Here is a 13,632-nt window from a genome sequence, read left to right on the forward strand (position 1 = left end):
TGGGAAGTTTATTATTGGGTTTGAATATAATATACATAATGATATAATCCAAATGAAAATTAAACAGTGCTTAGCAGTATATTGTAGTCATAATAGATCATGACCCGAGAGATTGCTGTGATCGATCAGTGATTATAAATAGCACCGGAGATGTAAATAACCTTGCAAATTTTAACTAAATTAAAAAATAAATAGCCACAATAAATAAATAGTTAATAGGAAAGGGTTAATTAATAAAAAAAGCCGAGCAAAATAATTGGCGTTGCTTTTGTTTATATTTAAAATTTTGATAAAGAGATTTTTAATATTTCCAGACACGATAATTACAGAGTATTTAATGCGTGCATCTAAATATGTCGCTACTACTAAAGGACCCGCTATCTATTTAATACTTTAATTGCATACTGCAAATTTTACAGTAAAGTTCACGTTACACGTAAACTGATTATCGAATTATTGTCCCTCATTTGGTGGGGCGGTACAGTACACCACTTCGACAACAGGAAATGGTTTCGCCACCCAGAAAGTGTCACCAGACTTGACCACGGTTCCCCTAGACGAAACAAAATAATAATTGAATAACTCAAATTTTCAATTGCATACTTAATCCAAGCACACTTTCCAACAAATAACTTACAAGAGTTGATAACTGCCCACCGTTTCAGGAGCAACCCAGATAACGGAATATTCCATCTTTTCCCTTGGATGCGAATGGGTCACAGTTGATGCCTGGTTCCCATTGCAATTTAATGGTTTACAATCTTTCGAAGTATTCAGGGGCTTGAAAGATCCTGCCGGAATTGGAGATAATAAATTCCCACTTCTCTTCATCCTCCCTTGGATAAGAAATCCCTTAAAGGCTTCCCCACCAGCTCCACGAATGGTAAGGACGACCTCTTCTCCAGGTTTGACCTTAACTTGGTCCACCGTGAGGGAGTAAGGAATGGGGGTCGTTTGACCAGGCACGCCATGGTTCGGAGTCATGGTTTGACACACCTTGGGAACCTGTGGGGCTCCATAACCACACCCCGCGATGAACCGTGGCTTTTGAAGGAGCAGGATGACGAGGAAAATTATAGTATGAAATACAGTAGCAGTCATTCTACTGGTTTATTGATGGGAGCTGTGACAGGAGTTGTCGAATTAAATATGTCGAGTGATAAAATCCAGGAGAATGTTTTACACTTTTAACATTTTAACTCCAACATGACAGGAAATGATTTAATTATATAGAAGAGTAAAATCATCAAGCTCATGTTTAATTAATACTATTGCTTCATAATGAAGCTGAATAAAAACTTGTGTTTATACAAGGTTATTAAATTGTTGGGAAATTCATGAATCTCATGTTGCCTCAGCGTCCCCTGGTAAGAATCAGTCTCATCTTGCCTCATTTCTGGTACTGGTTGTGCCACCTTCCATCTCAACGTTTTATCTGCTCATCCACATCGTCTCGTGCCGGCAGTTTGGTTTTGGGTTTCGTTCAGCAAACAAGCCACAAATCGTCCTAAGTTCTTTTGTTCGATTGAAATAATTACTTTAATTGTTGTCAACTTTAAATAAAGTAGCTACCATATACTATCGTCCATCTAGTTGAGTCAGGTAATTAACTTATGTTACGGTGTTGTGTTTTCTGTTTGTAATTTAATTGTCTTGCTTGTGCTAATTATGAATGATATATATTTCATATTTAAAAGATGATAAATAATGATGAGATGATAAGATGATGATTTGATAAATTAGTTTTAACTTTACTTTGATTTAATTTATTTTCTTTTCTGATTGAGCATCTAGTGATACGATGGCTCACGCTCAACTTCAAGGCCAGGCGCACAGCCAAGGTTATCGAGATCCTCGGGTGTCTTTCTTGCTCGTACCGGGTGACGTCTTGGTACAGTGTCCGTACGACAAGGTTCATTGGGTTTTGTACGTTGATGACATAACATTTAAGTCTTATCAGTGTGTTTCTTAAGAAGAACTGTTAATTGAGTTACTTTGTATTATTGACAGGGAACCAAAGTTTACTGCACATCTCAGCAAGTGCCGTCGCAACTTTATGAACGCTGTGCAATGTGGGAAAGCAGTCATGACGCCGGATAAAGATTTTGTTGTTTGTCCGTTCCACTTCCATCATCATGTGCCCAGGGCTGAGCTCGAAGAGCACAAGACTTCCTGTCCAAATAATCCAGAAACCGATAAAATTTTGGAGAAAATTGGTACGTAAGCCGGCGTACAATCAATTCCTATAGAATAAGAATCCAAGCTAATAAAATAATTATTTATGTGTATGATTGATTTGGTCCACAGCCCAAGGTGAGAAAGAAAAGTTTGACAATCACTTTTCTTCCTGTGAAGGCAAAAATGAGGTGAAGCCCGATTATCGCGGCACCCTTCCGGGAGGTTTTGGCGATGCTGGCGCTGGTCCATATGGAGATTCGAAGAATTCGGCTGCTGGCTTCTGGGGAAAGCAAGACATAGACAGGCAAGCTAAAGAGTACGACGACGATGACGACATTGGATTTTTAAAGAAAGAGCAGAAAAAGCGCACTCGCTACGTGAATGGAAGAAAGGTGGAAATTCCAACCTCGGAGCCAATGAATCAGCGCTTATTGACCGTGGCGCAGATGAACGATCCACACCACAATTGGGAGATCCCACAGAAAAAGACCCCCAGCGTCACAGCAGTAAAGGAAGAAGAGGGTGATGATGACAAAAACCACCGATTCTTGACGTATGATCCTGTGGCAAACATAGATAAGAAGAAGGGTTGTATGATCACGTAAGAGTTGCGATATTTCTTAGGTTTCTTTCCATTATGATTCATTCGGGTTAATATCATGTTTTCTGTATGTAGAAACCCACAAGGATTGACCAAGTCGGAGCGAAAAGCTTATCGAGACGATGTGGTCAAGAACATTTCACAGCAGATGACGTCTGAGTATGTTATTCGTTGCGAGAAAAGAGGAGTTTCGACGGGTCGATTTATTAGATCCCCGTCCGGTGAACTTCGTGAAGTAAAAGAAGAAGCCGAAGAAGAAGAGAGTGAAGAGGAAGAAGAGGAAAGGCCAGTGACACCCATAACTCGTCGAATTGGTTGGCGATATAATCCCAGGAGAACTGCCGCACCTGGATATGAATTGCGCTTGGATATGCAGTCCTTGCCGGATGAAGACGACGTTAAGTAAAGTTGGATCAAAAAAACCAAAATCGTTGACTAATCTCTGCTTTAAATGGATTATCCCAAATCGACCATAAAATTCTTTGAGTCTTTTTTACTACTGCTAAATACTACTATAATATTCTAAACTATAATTCAGTAAAAGATGTAAAATTATTTCCAGCTCATGTCAAGTCATGAATCTACACACATACATATATTTCTTCCTTTGCTATTATTATTTCTCTCTGTTCTTAAACTGCACTATGATTACAGTTTTTGTCACTCGTACATTACGGTGAAAATAAAAATGTATAAATAAATGGGTTGGGTTTCTGCGATTTTCCATAATATTAATCACCTTACGATTTAATTCATTTCATTGGGTTGGTTGGATTATAAAGACAGAAATAGCAAGTTTAAACAATAAGAATTTCATGCATAGTAAACAATTATAATAAGTGGTATGGATGGTGAGTGTTTATGTAGGTGGCGATGATGGAACAAAGTACAACCTCCTCTGTCGTCTAATTATTATTTGTTTGTTTAGTATGTGATGAGTGAGTAGATCATGGCATATAAGTAGTAGAAGAAGGAGAGCAAATAGAACGCCAACTTGATCCAACCTTCTCTCTGACATTTGTTCAAAACATCCGTGTTCATGATAGACGTGGGATCATAAATTCCAGGTTGAGACATCACCGGACGGTTCATGTATCTAAATAATAATAAAGCAATGCATATAATCAGGATGAGAAATCCATTTATAAATAATTTCACACGACGAACGATGTGAACAAATATGTTAAAGTAAGCTATATATGTACCTGTGAACATGATACGCAATCAGGGGTGCATTCAACAGCAGACTGAACCATTCACCGGAAACGAGAAAGAGAAGATTGAACAACAAATGCAATCCATATTCTGGAAGGACCAGCTATAACAAGACAAAAGAGAAAAGTGATGAAATTCAATTAGATTCCTGTAATATCTCATGAGTCATTAATCACGAGATCTATGAGATATGTAAGTACTCACCGGATTCAAGGAATTACACTGTTCAATTGGATTTTTGTAGTCAGTCTTCAACTCATCAAATGCAATGATCTAAATAAATATAAACCATTACAATTACAATAATTTCTAGTGAATTTCACTCTCCACTGTTCACACTTACATTAAAGATAGCGAAAAAGATAAGAAATGCATCGATGATGAGGGAGATGATGTAGCTAAAGGCTGCAAATGTGAATGCCATTGTGAGCGATGTTCTTTCAATCACACCTTGTTTCAGGGCAAAACTTGTGTTCAAATCTAATTAAGTTTGAAGCCACAGCCACAATTAACTAACAACAACTAACTGTGCACTTTAAATTCAATCCAAGCCCGTAATGTTCCTCGTATCGGTTTTATATGCGTAAAGTATCTCTGACACCGAGAAATTGAAATCCACCGAGAAGGGTTTATCGAAATGACGAGATTACTGCTAGTTCAATTAATTGATGACTAAATTTTACTATTAATTAATTATACGACGAATAATAAAGAACATGACGATTGTGGATTCTTCTGGTGAATGAATAATCTCCCGGCCAGCATAATTCTTCGGCTGGAAAAAGAAACGCTGGGGCAGAGAGTGAAATCTCTCCGAGCGGTAGTTTTTATGATAAACAGAAAAGAATGCAATAATTTTATTGTGCAGGGAATTGCCAATAAATGTGTTTTAATTTAATTGTTCGGCTTCAGTCACTACTCAACTGGAGTTTCCAGTTTGGAAATGGAGGAGCGGCCAAGAAGCAGTGAGATTTGGAGATCCTGGTTTTAAATTAATTTTGAGGTGGTATGTTGATTTATTTTGAAGTAATTTATAAATTGCAAACTGTCATTCCAAATTGAATTGGTGGTGAAGTAATGTTTGAACGACTTCTTAGGTTATAATAATTTGCCACATTGCAGAGACCATCATGGAACAACCAAATATCGGAATAGGACCCAACACCACGTTGACCATTGTTCGAAATCCTATCATCAAGCAAGGATTTGCCAAAAGGAGCAGCTCTGTTGGGGGACCTGTCCGATTTCCAACTCCAATGTTTTTGTCATCCTCTCCCGGAGGAGTAGGAGGAGGGAGAATTGGACCACCCACAGTAATTCGAGTCGCCACTATGAATGCCAACACTATTCCCGATTTAGCCTCGATCTATCTTGTGACAATATCCAAGCCGGAAAACATGTTGCGAGTCACTCTTACTCCGGGAAAAGAGAATGGTTATTATACCAATACTGATTTTTGAAATGCAATGTGGCTATTTTATTTGAGCTTTTATTTTACTATGTTTCAGAACATACACCAGCGGCAACGAAAGCAATCATGAGTATTTTAGAGCAGAGGGGTCTCTATGTTCCCAAGATGAAGGCATGCATCATCAAGACTGGATCGAAAGAAGCTTACGATAGGCTGGTTATAGGTGGGTCGCCTTTCTCATGGATACATCCAACTAGCAAGAAAAGGACGACGTTTTTAGTAAAGTATGTCGAAGGTATTCCAAAGGTACAGGTAGCGAAGAACTTGGAGCAGAATAGGCAGCCAATTTCTTCAACGCCATCGTCAACAAGCTCACCCAAAATGGTAGCAGTGCCTACTAATAATTCTGCTCTTGTGCCTCCTCCTCGTACTCCAACCCCACAGTTTACTACCAAACATATCCCTTCAACTCAAGGACAACAACAACCGAGACCAAGGGGAAGACCACCAACAAAGAAACAACAAATCGTGACAGCAGGAAATGCGGAAGTGTCATCTAAAACTGTGGTTGCACCCCCACGTGGAGGTAGAGGTCAAACCAAATCAAAACAGGTCGAGGTTATCCAATTGACCTCGGACGAAGATGATGATGACGATTTTGAAGATGATTATGACGATGATGACGACGACGATGACAGCGATGAGGATTATAGAGAATCGCTCTTTATTCCAAAGTCAACAGGAAATAAGTCTCCTCCTACCACGGCTCAAGCTAAACTAGCTGATGTTTCCGGTCCTTCAAATTCTATGGCATTAATTGCTGAAGGACACGTTAGAAGGTAAACAAGACAAAGAACCATTTTTAGCATTTTTTTTACCGGAATAAATATTTGGTATTTGAATAAAAATTGCAGCAATAACAACATCTCCATTTCTAAATCTGCAAATGCACGAAGAAAAAGTGTGTCCCAAGTTTTGTCTGCTACCACTGCGGCTGCTGCTGCTGTCAATTCTACAAAAGTAGTTGAAAATACGTTCACCACTGTTGTTCGTGGAAAAGTTTGCAGCCTGCCTACGAAATCGATTGTTCCTGCAGGGAAATCGCTTTCATGTCACTATAAAATCCAGGACCTGAAAACGTTTAAAAAAACATACTCCAAAGCTGGACTAACATATCAAGTCCATCCGTTTTTGGGGGATAAATTTTTGATTGTCAGTTGCCAAAAAACTATTCCAAAAAATATCCCTAGTCAAAACAAGATGAAAACCAAGCAGCCTGAAATACCTGTACAAAGGAATAAGCGTAAGTCATGATACATTCTTATTAATGCTTTGTGTCTGTTGTGAAATTTATAAACATATTGTGTTGTGCATATATGTATATAGGTAAACTGAGTCAAGAAAGTATGATAAGGGAGCCACTGAAAAAACTTCGAAGTGATGTCAGAAAATCATCCACTCCGGAAGTAAAATCTGCAAGTAATAGGCGAACAAGTTCTACTCCTGCTGCTGTAACAAAAACCACGACCACAACTAAATCTACTGCGCGTCCAATTACTAGAGAAATATCAATCAGTTCTTCGGACTCCTCTAATTCTTCGAGTTCTGGCAGTAGTAGTAGCAGCAGCAGTGATAGTGAATTCGCCATTTCCGAAGATGATGAGAAAAATAAAGTTGCACAAGATACGGGACGAAGAAGCACTCGCCGAGCGGCAGCTATTAGCATCAATAAAAATCAAAAACCAACTTCGAGTAAAGACAAGGAAAAGGACAAGCATGTTGTTTTTAAACCGCCACCAAGATGTACTAAACTTTAATACTAAACAATGTTCAATAGTTATAACGTTTATTTATTTTCTTAATTAATGTTTCACAGGTTTTATTGAAGCCAAGCCATGCAGACCACTACGCAAGTCATCTGAAGGACGCATTTATTTCAGTTTGAAAGCTAAAGTGGGGCCTAGCGAGCACTACAAGAATGAGGATTTATTTGTTAACTGGGAGAAATTTGTTCGTACCGAGTCTTGTCTTGGAACTTACTATAAAACACGACTAATGAAAAAAGTTTACACAACCTTAGTTATTTATCATTTGGAAAGTGAACATGACAAGTTGCAGGTGGATCGTAGTGTTGAGGTTTGTGTTAAGATGTTTTTCTTCAAAGTTTCATGTTTTCTTTCTTCAATTATTTATTTCTAATGCTAAATTCATGAATTCCAAATTGCAGTTGGCGAGCGACGGAACCATAAAAGTTACACTTATGAGTGAAGATGTCACATCTGAATTTATGAAATACGTCAACATTGACACAAACACTCACTTGAGCTCTCTTTTAACTAATCTCATCAACTCCAACCTGTGTCCTGGATGTCCCAACTATAGTCTAATTACGGTCTATCCAGAAGCAATATCTCGTGATAATATTTGGTACTCTAAGAAATGCTCTCGTGTTGTTTTTCATGAAGTAGAAAAGTTTACTACTCAACCAAGTGCAAACCATAACTACTTTACGTCCGACCTACGCTGTGCAGCTTGTAAAGAGTTGAGAAATCGTCTGGATGTGGAAAAGACAGAAATATTTAATTTAAACAACAAATTTAAAAAGATGGATGCAATGAAACTCGGATCCAAAAGAAGTCGTGCCAAACAACAAATAGTTTATGGGAAATATAAACCACCTTCTGTAGAAAAAATACAAGTGCGAAAAGCTCTAAGTGATCTATTCCTCGACTTTTGGAAGGATTTAGGCTTCAAAGAAGAAGCATTTCCTAACCAAACGTCTAATCTTAACGTCGACGTCGTAACTGAAAAAGACTTTCCAGAAATTAAAGAAATTGAAGAACCAGTCCCAGGATTACCACCAGCCCTACCAGAATCAATACCAATTCTTGAAAACATTGATTTCGATGAAAATGGTCAAACAATGCTCACTTTTTCTGAAATTCCGCTAAATCCATATGAAACGGGAATTCAAAATGTTCATTTTATGAACTCGTCAATGACTTTGCCTCAGATTTCTACAGATATGCTAGACTCCATTATGAATACGTCAGATCCGGACGTGCTTGTTCAAACGTTGGTGGACATTCAAACCCCAGGTCAAACTTTTAGTGGAGGTTCCCAACAATCTTCTGATTCTCAAGGGAATAATAATTCTACTATTTCTACTACGAATAAAAGTAGCATAAATTATCAACACAATTCCAACCCTCTCACAGATTCTTCGATTCCTTCTCATCAATTCCCTTGGTCCAGTACAAATTTAAATCAAGGTCCACAATCAGTGACACATGATCATGCCCTTAATTATCAAAATAGCCAACTTCAATTCCCTTACGACGGCCAGCAAGAGCACCACCATCACGATTCGCATCTCCTCGAAGACATGCAAATTCCCGATTTCCATGCGGACACATCATACTCGGCAACCGGAATGGAACCCCATAACATGATTAACTTTGATGATCCAAATTTAGATTTTAATTTAAACGATGGTGTAGAGAGTAGTTTAATGTTTCCAACTTTTAGTTTGACAGAGTTATGAAAAAAGTGATATTTGATGTATGATTTGATACTTACATTTATACCTATTTAAGTACATTTGCGTAATGTAGATATACGAATGTTTATATTTGATGGAAACCGACACGCTATTTGGACTACTACTTAATTAGTTATAACTACTTTTTTTATACGGCTTGAAAGCTAATAAATACAAGGAGCTAGCCTGCAGCGATTTACGAAATCATTATTTTTGCATTTTGCATGACCATCCGAATGACGTGTTTATTTAAGCGTTCTCAATGCTATCCTACATTTCAGGCAAAATATTAAATTTAGTGGTAAAGACAAAATAAAACACAAAATTAATTGTTATAAATACTCTGTCTGTGTATGATCATATGATGATCGTTTGTCTCGAAGTGCCCACTAGGGCGACGCGATGCCTTTCACCATATGAACTACAGCTGTCCTCCATTCACGTCTTCCCTTTCGATTATACAAGACAGTTAAATCTGAATTAATTATTTATTTAAGTGTCCGTGCATAGTAAAGTTGTTAAGTTGTTGTATTGATTGGGAAGTGCATAAAACTAAAGCAGCTGGCGATAACAAATCGGTGAGGATTTATTATTTGTATGCATACTTCGTATTTTTTAATTTTTAAGGTCAGCTTACAGTATTTGCTAAATAATGGTTAAAAATTATGTTATTACAGTTTCAGAAACATGGATATCGGAACATGGTATCAGTGCAAAATTTGCATGGTAGTTTGCAATGAATCTGCAATGGCACTACATGAAAATAAACATAGCGCAAGTCCGCAAATGCGTCAATTCAGGATTAAAGATAAAGACTTATCAACAAGGTAATAATTTGGTGACATTTGTCATATAAAATACCTATGCATTATGAGATTGATTTAATATATATATGCGGAAAACTGTGCCTTGTTCATTAGAATTTCCTCCATGTGGTCTGTTGTGAAAGTAGAAACGGAAATAGAAGGAGAAGAACACTCAGAAGAACAAAGTGAATGTGAGGAAGCAGAGGATGTATTATTGGAGCTTGATTATAATGATCCACAAGAGGATTTTGTAAGATTTTAAAAGATTTCTAAGAAAATTTTAAAACTTATAGTTTGTACTTCTACTCACACTCACCATGCACTCGTCATGTACTTGTATACAGGCAACTCAAGAAACAGCTTTTTCGACTGACGATGATGATAATGACACAACTGATGATTTTGATTTGATGGACCATATTATTTCGCCAGATCCAGCATCACCACCACCTCGCAACAGAAGAAAGCAAGGTTTTAAACCTATCCCTTTCAGTAACATCAGCGAACTCCTTCCGGTTAATAAATCCTCGGCACCTCCTAAATTACAAATATTAAAGAAATTAAGTCGCACCACTCGTGCCAGATCAAAAATGCCATTGTTATCTCCTATGAATATTGATGTTGCAAATTCTGAGATGACCGATTTTACCATTACTGATGGCTGCCGAATAGTTGTGGATCACAGCAATCAAAGGGAATCTCGTCAATCAGTTACAGGTGTAGTCTGTTCAAAATGTGGTTTCATTGGACGCACAACCACTGATCTAATCGATCATCAGAGAGTACATACGAAAGCGAAGCCCTTCAAGTGCCCTGTATGTCCGAGCGTTTTTTCTCGGACACAAAATATGAGGCATCACATACGGTATGACTTATTAAATGGCTCAACATTCTCACTCGGGGGGAATAGTAATTATTTTGTAATTTCCAGATTTAACTGTGAAGAATCAAAACGTCAAGGACTTGCTGACAAATTCCAGCAACGTGCCGTCGTTCAAAAGGCGAAGCTAGTTCCAACTAAAGTATCCGACTTAAAATTTAAATGCTTAAAATGTGTTGAGAAATTTACCACGCGTACGAAACTGCAACATCATCTCCGAGTGCATAGCGTTGGAATGGATGGGAACGTGTTTAAGTGTTCCTTTTGCAAAGGTTTGTTTTACAGTTTACGATCTGCCACTGATCATGAGGCCAGAATGCACAACAAGTTTTTGAAGAAGGGACATCAATGTCCGCACTGTGAAAAGAATTTGGCTACAAATAGTAGTTTGAAGAGGCATTTATATTTATCCCATTTGACTGAATATGGAGAGAACGGAATTGACTCTGACGCGTCTTCAAGTAAGCAATTGACCCCTGCAACGCCCAATACCAGCACCTCATCTAAAGGCAAAACTAAAAAGAAACAACAAAAACGGATATCAAATAAGTCAATTGACAATCAAGTTGATGACGGAGAGGGCCACGAATGGCCACAAATTGTGGAAGTGAAACATGTTCCTGCAAAACAAGGTGTAAAATCTACCGAATCTTGGACATGGCCCACAGTGACGGCGCAGGAGTCGTTAGCAGATGACAATTGTGATTTTGGTGATAGTGGTGATGTGAATTCCATGGTCAAGGTCGATATTAAACACTCCACCATGGAATTTGAACCCGAAGAGTCTGAAATCATTGAGATGAATGGGAGTGGTTTCTTTCTCGAGAAAGATCCTCTAGCATTTTAAAATTTTGATTCATGCATTGATAAATTTGTGTTATATTATCGAATAAGTCTGCATATTAGTGCTGTCGGCGTTACAAAATGATGCTGTTTTTACCTGAACTATATTAGTGTGAGTATGGATGACATTCTAACTTGTTATTCAAAATAATACTTATAATAAATCTCATAACGTTGTAATAGAACTCAAATTCAAAATATTTAAATTTTTAAGCAAGGATTATTGTAGCCTAACTATGTAATCCACAACGGATGTATGCTAATCATGAGCAATATTCAATGTTCTGACTTGTAAGTATTTGCGTGCAAACGTGTCTTATTTGTACATATTTACTTATTGTATAAAACATTATGAAGGTCAATAACTAACGCCTTCTATTAACTAAACGATCCGAACAAGTCGTGCCCGTTATACTTTGAAGTTGGTGACAAATCTATGATATCGATCGAGATAATATCCATGTACACATTTTTATAATGAAATAAACAATTTATATAACATAATGTGTAAACCACTTTGTCAGTGTCTTCTTCCTAGTCGAACGTTAAGATTTTTTACATTTTACATTAAGATTAAGTAAATTATTTCTCAACGTAAAATGGACGTCGAATTGAGCTCATATGTATTTTTGTATTGCAACAATTTGGTGAAATCAATGTACATATTATGCTATAATCTTTACCCGGGTACACTAACAACTACTGAAATAAAAGTAGCATCGATACCGATGTTCTTATGCAAAAATCCTGGATGACCAAAGGTGTAAGCGTGTCAACGAAATTTCCTCCCATACGTATCTTTAGTGAAGGTAAACTATTCAACGTTTTCCGAAGTCGGGATTTTCTTGTGATTACCAGCGAATTTTGTTTCCACTCAATTAGCTGATCTTCAGACCATTTGAAGACTCTTGATGCGGCAGTGAAGATGACAATGGTCAAAAAAACTGCGTCTACATATAACATTGGAAACATTCCAAAGGCAGGCCAGCTGATATTTTCATGCAGTTTTAGACAAACATAAAATGACGAAAACTGTATGGCAGGAAATCCAGTGACGCATGTAGGGAACAGACGCTTACTGCAGGCTAGGCTATTAATAATTTCTATTATGCGGAATTCTCGATACATTTTCAATGAAGAATCCATCTGTTCCACAGTGTTGGTTTGTCTGTTTATAAAAGTAAAAATTTCTTGAAAACTTTGCCAGTACAAGTATGTAAACAATATGATCTATGTTAATGTGATTGATTTTCACCGATCGGCAAGCAATCGAAGATAGTCCCATAGACAAATGATGCCAGAGAAGAGAACATGGTTCACGTAGAAAGCTGCAGATATGCATGCTTGAGCAAACATGACAAATTCAAAGATTAAAACGGTGATGCGAATCAATATTGGCAAATCCATCCCAGATTTACAATATGACAACATCGACCCCACGAAGGGTGGAGCACAGGGGAATTTTGCTAGGACAAGGACACAACAAACTGGTAGGCATATAGCCGTTGCTCCAACGAGATATAGGACAAGGGACATCATTTTATCCGGAATTGTTTTGTTGTACGTAGTACCTAAAATAAATACCGTTGTTTAAAATTTGATATAATTTACTTGTTACTTAATTGTCTTACCCTTCAACAATTTGCATTCATAATCGATCATCGAGTTGATTAGATTCATTGGAACAGGATCCAAATCCCAGCTAAATCGTAACCCAAGTCCTGTAGCGTAAACGCATGTAAAAACTAACCCAATGATTTTTGTGGTGCTCGAGTATGGCGAAAGTAGAATCATGACGCATTGAAGTACGACATACAGGAAATGGGATGCCATTTGCATTTTGTTGATAAAACGGACGTAATCCGACGTGACATAGGTGACACGTTGTGTTTTTGGATCCCATATGAATGGGAGAATTGCGAAACGCTTAAAATGTTGAAGATGTAGTTTCAAATGAGCGAGAAAAGTTATGGTGAACATTGTGAGTCTTTTTGAGATCTGAGAAAATTCACTATACGAATGTCGTCTTTAACTGATAGATAATAAACATTGGTATATGAGCTTCCCCGATTTCGGGGAACTAATGAAAAGCTCTGTATGTACGTAACGAAATACAGATAACTGTTCCAAGTATTTTCTGTATTTGCTCAATTTAAT

General features: G+C 37.6%; 5 protein-coding genes across 7 annotated transcripts; 3 read left to right on the forward strand and 2 right to left on the reverse strand.

The window, feature by feature from the left end:
* Positions 1-6: 6 nt before the first annotated feature.
* Positions 7-1,337, reverse strand: LOC118434775 (putative ferric-chelate reductase 1). The gene is made up of 2 exons (XM_035848976.1): positions 638-1,337; positions 7-553 (listed from the first exon to the last, which is right to left on the reverse strand). Exons 1-2 carry the CDS (start codon positions 1,099-1,101, stop codon positions 454-456), a joined length of 564 nt encoding a protein of 187 aa, XP_035704869.1. The 5' UTR covers positions 1,102-1,337; the 3' UTR covers positions 7-453.
* Positions 1,338-1,461: 124 nt separating this feature from the next.
* On the forward strand, positions 1,462-3,480 carry LOC110846672. 2 transcript variants are annotated; one of them, XM_022093492.2, is made up of 5 exons: positions 1,462-1,602; positions 1,795-1,926; positions 2,011-2,216; positions 2,308-2,779; positions 2,855-3,480. In XM_022093492.2, exons 2-5 carry the CDS (start codon positions 1,802-1,804, stop codon positions 3,183-3,185), a joined length of 1,134 nt encoding a protein of 377 aa, XP_021949184.1. In that variant the 5' UTR covers positions 1,462-1,602; positions 1,795-1,801; the 3' UTR covers positions 3,186-3,480. The 2 variants fall into 2 exon arrangements, with proteins under 2 accessions (XP_021949184.1, XP_021949185.1); XM_022093493.2 differs by having other exon boundaries at positions 1,465-1,602; positions 1,788-1,926.
* An 18-nt stretch (positions 3,481-3,498) lies between these two features.
* Positions 3,499-4,726, reverse strand: LOC110846673 (protein cornichon). The gene is made up of 4 exons (XM_022093495.2): positions 4,338-4,726; positions 4,199-4,267; positions 3,985-4,097; positions 3,499-3,875 (listed from the first exon to the last, which is right to left on the reverse strand). Exons 1-4 carry the CDS (start codon positions 4,416-4,418, stop codon positions 3,704-3,706), a joined length of 435 nt encoding a protein of 144 aa, XP_021949187.1. The 5' UTR covers positions 4,419-4,726; the 3' UTR covers positions 3,499-3,703.
* Positions 4,727-4,855: 129 nt separating this feature from the next.
* On the forward strand, positions 4,856-9,141 carry LOC110847647. 2 transcript variants are annotated; one of them, XM_035848975.1, is made up of 7 exons: positions 4,856-4,997; positions 5,117-5,428; positions 5,503-6,244; positions 6,320-6,708; positions 6,792-7,208; positions 7,282-7,541; positions 7,633-9,141. In XM_035848975.1, exons 2-7 carry the CDS (start codon positions 5,125-5,127, stop codon positions 8,947-8,949), a joined length of 3,429 nt encoding a protein of 1,142 aa, XP_035704868.1. In that variant the 5' UTR covers positions 4,856-4,997; positions 5,117-5,124; the 3' UTR covers positions 8,950-9,141. The 2 variants fall into 2 exon arrangements, with proteins under 2 accessions (XP_035704868.1, XP_021950318.2); XM_022094626.2 differs by having other exon boundaries at positions 4,857-5,000.
* A 211-nt stretch (positions 9,142-9,352) lies between these two features.
* LOC110846548 (zinc finger protein 570) lies at positions 9,353-11,987 on the forward strand. Its single transcript, XM_022093339.2, has 5 exons — positions 9,353-9,524; positions 9,624-9,773; positions 9,867-10,002; positions 10,097-10,617; positions 10,684-11,987. The coding sequence occupies exons 2-5, from the start codon at positions 9,634-9,636 to the stop codon at positions 11,477-11,479; spliced, it is 1,593 nt and encodes a 530-aa protein (XP_021949031.1). The 5' UTR covers positions 9,353-9,524; positions 9,624-9,633; the 3' UTR covers positions 11,480-11,987.
* Positions 11,988-13,632: the final 1,645 nt, after the last annotated feature.

The sequence above is a fragment of the Folsomia candida genome, unplaced genomic scaffold (assembly GCF_002217175.1).
Source record: "Folsomia candida strain VU population unplaced genomic scaffold, ASM221717v1 Fcan01_Sc003, whole genome shotgun sequence".
Lineage (NCBI taxonomy): Eukaryota > Metazoa > Arthropoda > Collembola > Entomobryomorpha > Isotomidae > Folsomia > Folsomia candida.

Excerpts from the sequence above, each read along its gene's own strand:
- LOC118434775 (XM_035848976.1), bottom strand. The coding sequence starts at position 1,101 with ATGACTGCTACTGTATTTCATACTATAATTTTCCTCGTCATCCTGCTC. Across the intron at positions 554-637 it reads GTGGGCAGTTATCAACTCTT|GGGAACCGTGGTCAAGTCTG; the intron begins GTAAGTTATTTG and ends TGTTTCGTCTAG.
- LOC110846672 (XM_022093492.2), top strand. The coding sequence starts at position 1,802 with ATGGCTCACGCTCAACTTCAAGGCCAGGCGCACAGCCAAGGTTATCGA. Across the intron at positions 1,927-2,010 it reads GACAAGGTTCATTGGGTTTT|GGAACCAAAGTTTACTGCAC; the intron begins GTACGTTGATGA and ends TATTATTGACAG. Across the intron at positions 2,217-2,307 it reads TAAAATTTTGGAGAAAATTG|CCCAAGGTGAGAAAGAAAAG; the intron begins GTACGTAAGCCG and ends TTTGGTCCACAG.
- LOC110846673 (XM_022093495.2), bottom strand. The coding sequence starts at position 4,418 with ATGGCATTCACATTTGCAGCCTTTAGCTACATCATCTCCCTCATCATC. Across the intron at positions 4,268-4,337 it reads TCTTTTTCGCTATCTTTAAT|ATCATTGCATTTGATGAGTT; the intron begins GTAAGTGTGAAC and ends ATATTTATTTAG. Across the intron at positions 4,098-4,198 it reads AGTGTAATTCCTTGAATCCG|CTGGTCCTTCCAGAATATGG; the intron begins GTGAGTACTTAC and ends GTCTTGTTATAG.
- LOC110847647 (XM_035848975.1), top strand. The coding sequence starts at position 5,125 with ATGGAACAACCAAATATCGGAATAGGACCCAACACCACGTTGACCATT. Across the intron at positions 5,429-5,502 it reads TACTCCGGGAAAAGAGAATG|AACATACACCAGCGGCAACG; the intron begins GTTATTATACCA and ends ACTATGTTTCAG. Across the intron at positions 6,709-6,791 it reads ACCTGTACAAAGGAATAAGC|GTAAACTGAGTCAAGAAAGT; the intron begins GTAAGTCATGAT and ends ATATGTATATAG.
- LOC110846548 (XM_022093339.2), top strand. The coding sequence starts at position 9,634 with ATGGATATCGGAACATGGTATCAGTGCAAAATTTGCATGGTAGTTTGC. Across the intron at positions 9,774-9,866 it reads GATAAAGACTTATCAACAAG|AATTTCCTCCATGTGGTCTG; the intron begins GTAATAATTTGG and ends CTTGTTCATTAG. Across the intron at positions 10,618-10,683 it reads AATATGAGGCATCACATACG|ATTTAACTGTGAAGAATCAA; the intron begins GTATGACTTATT and ends TGTAATTTCCAG.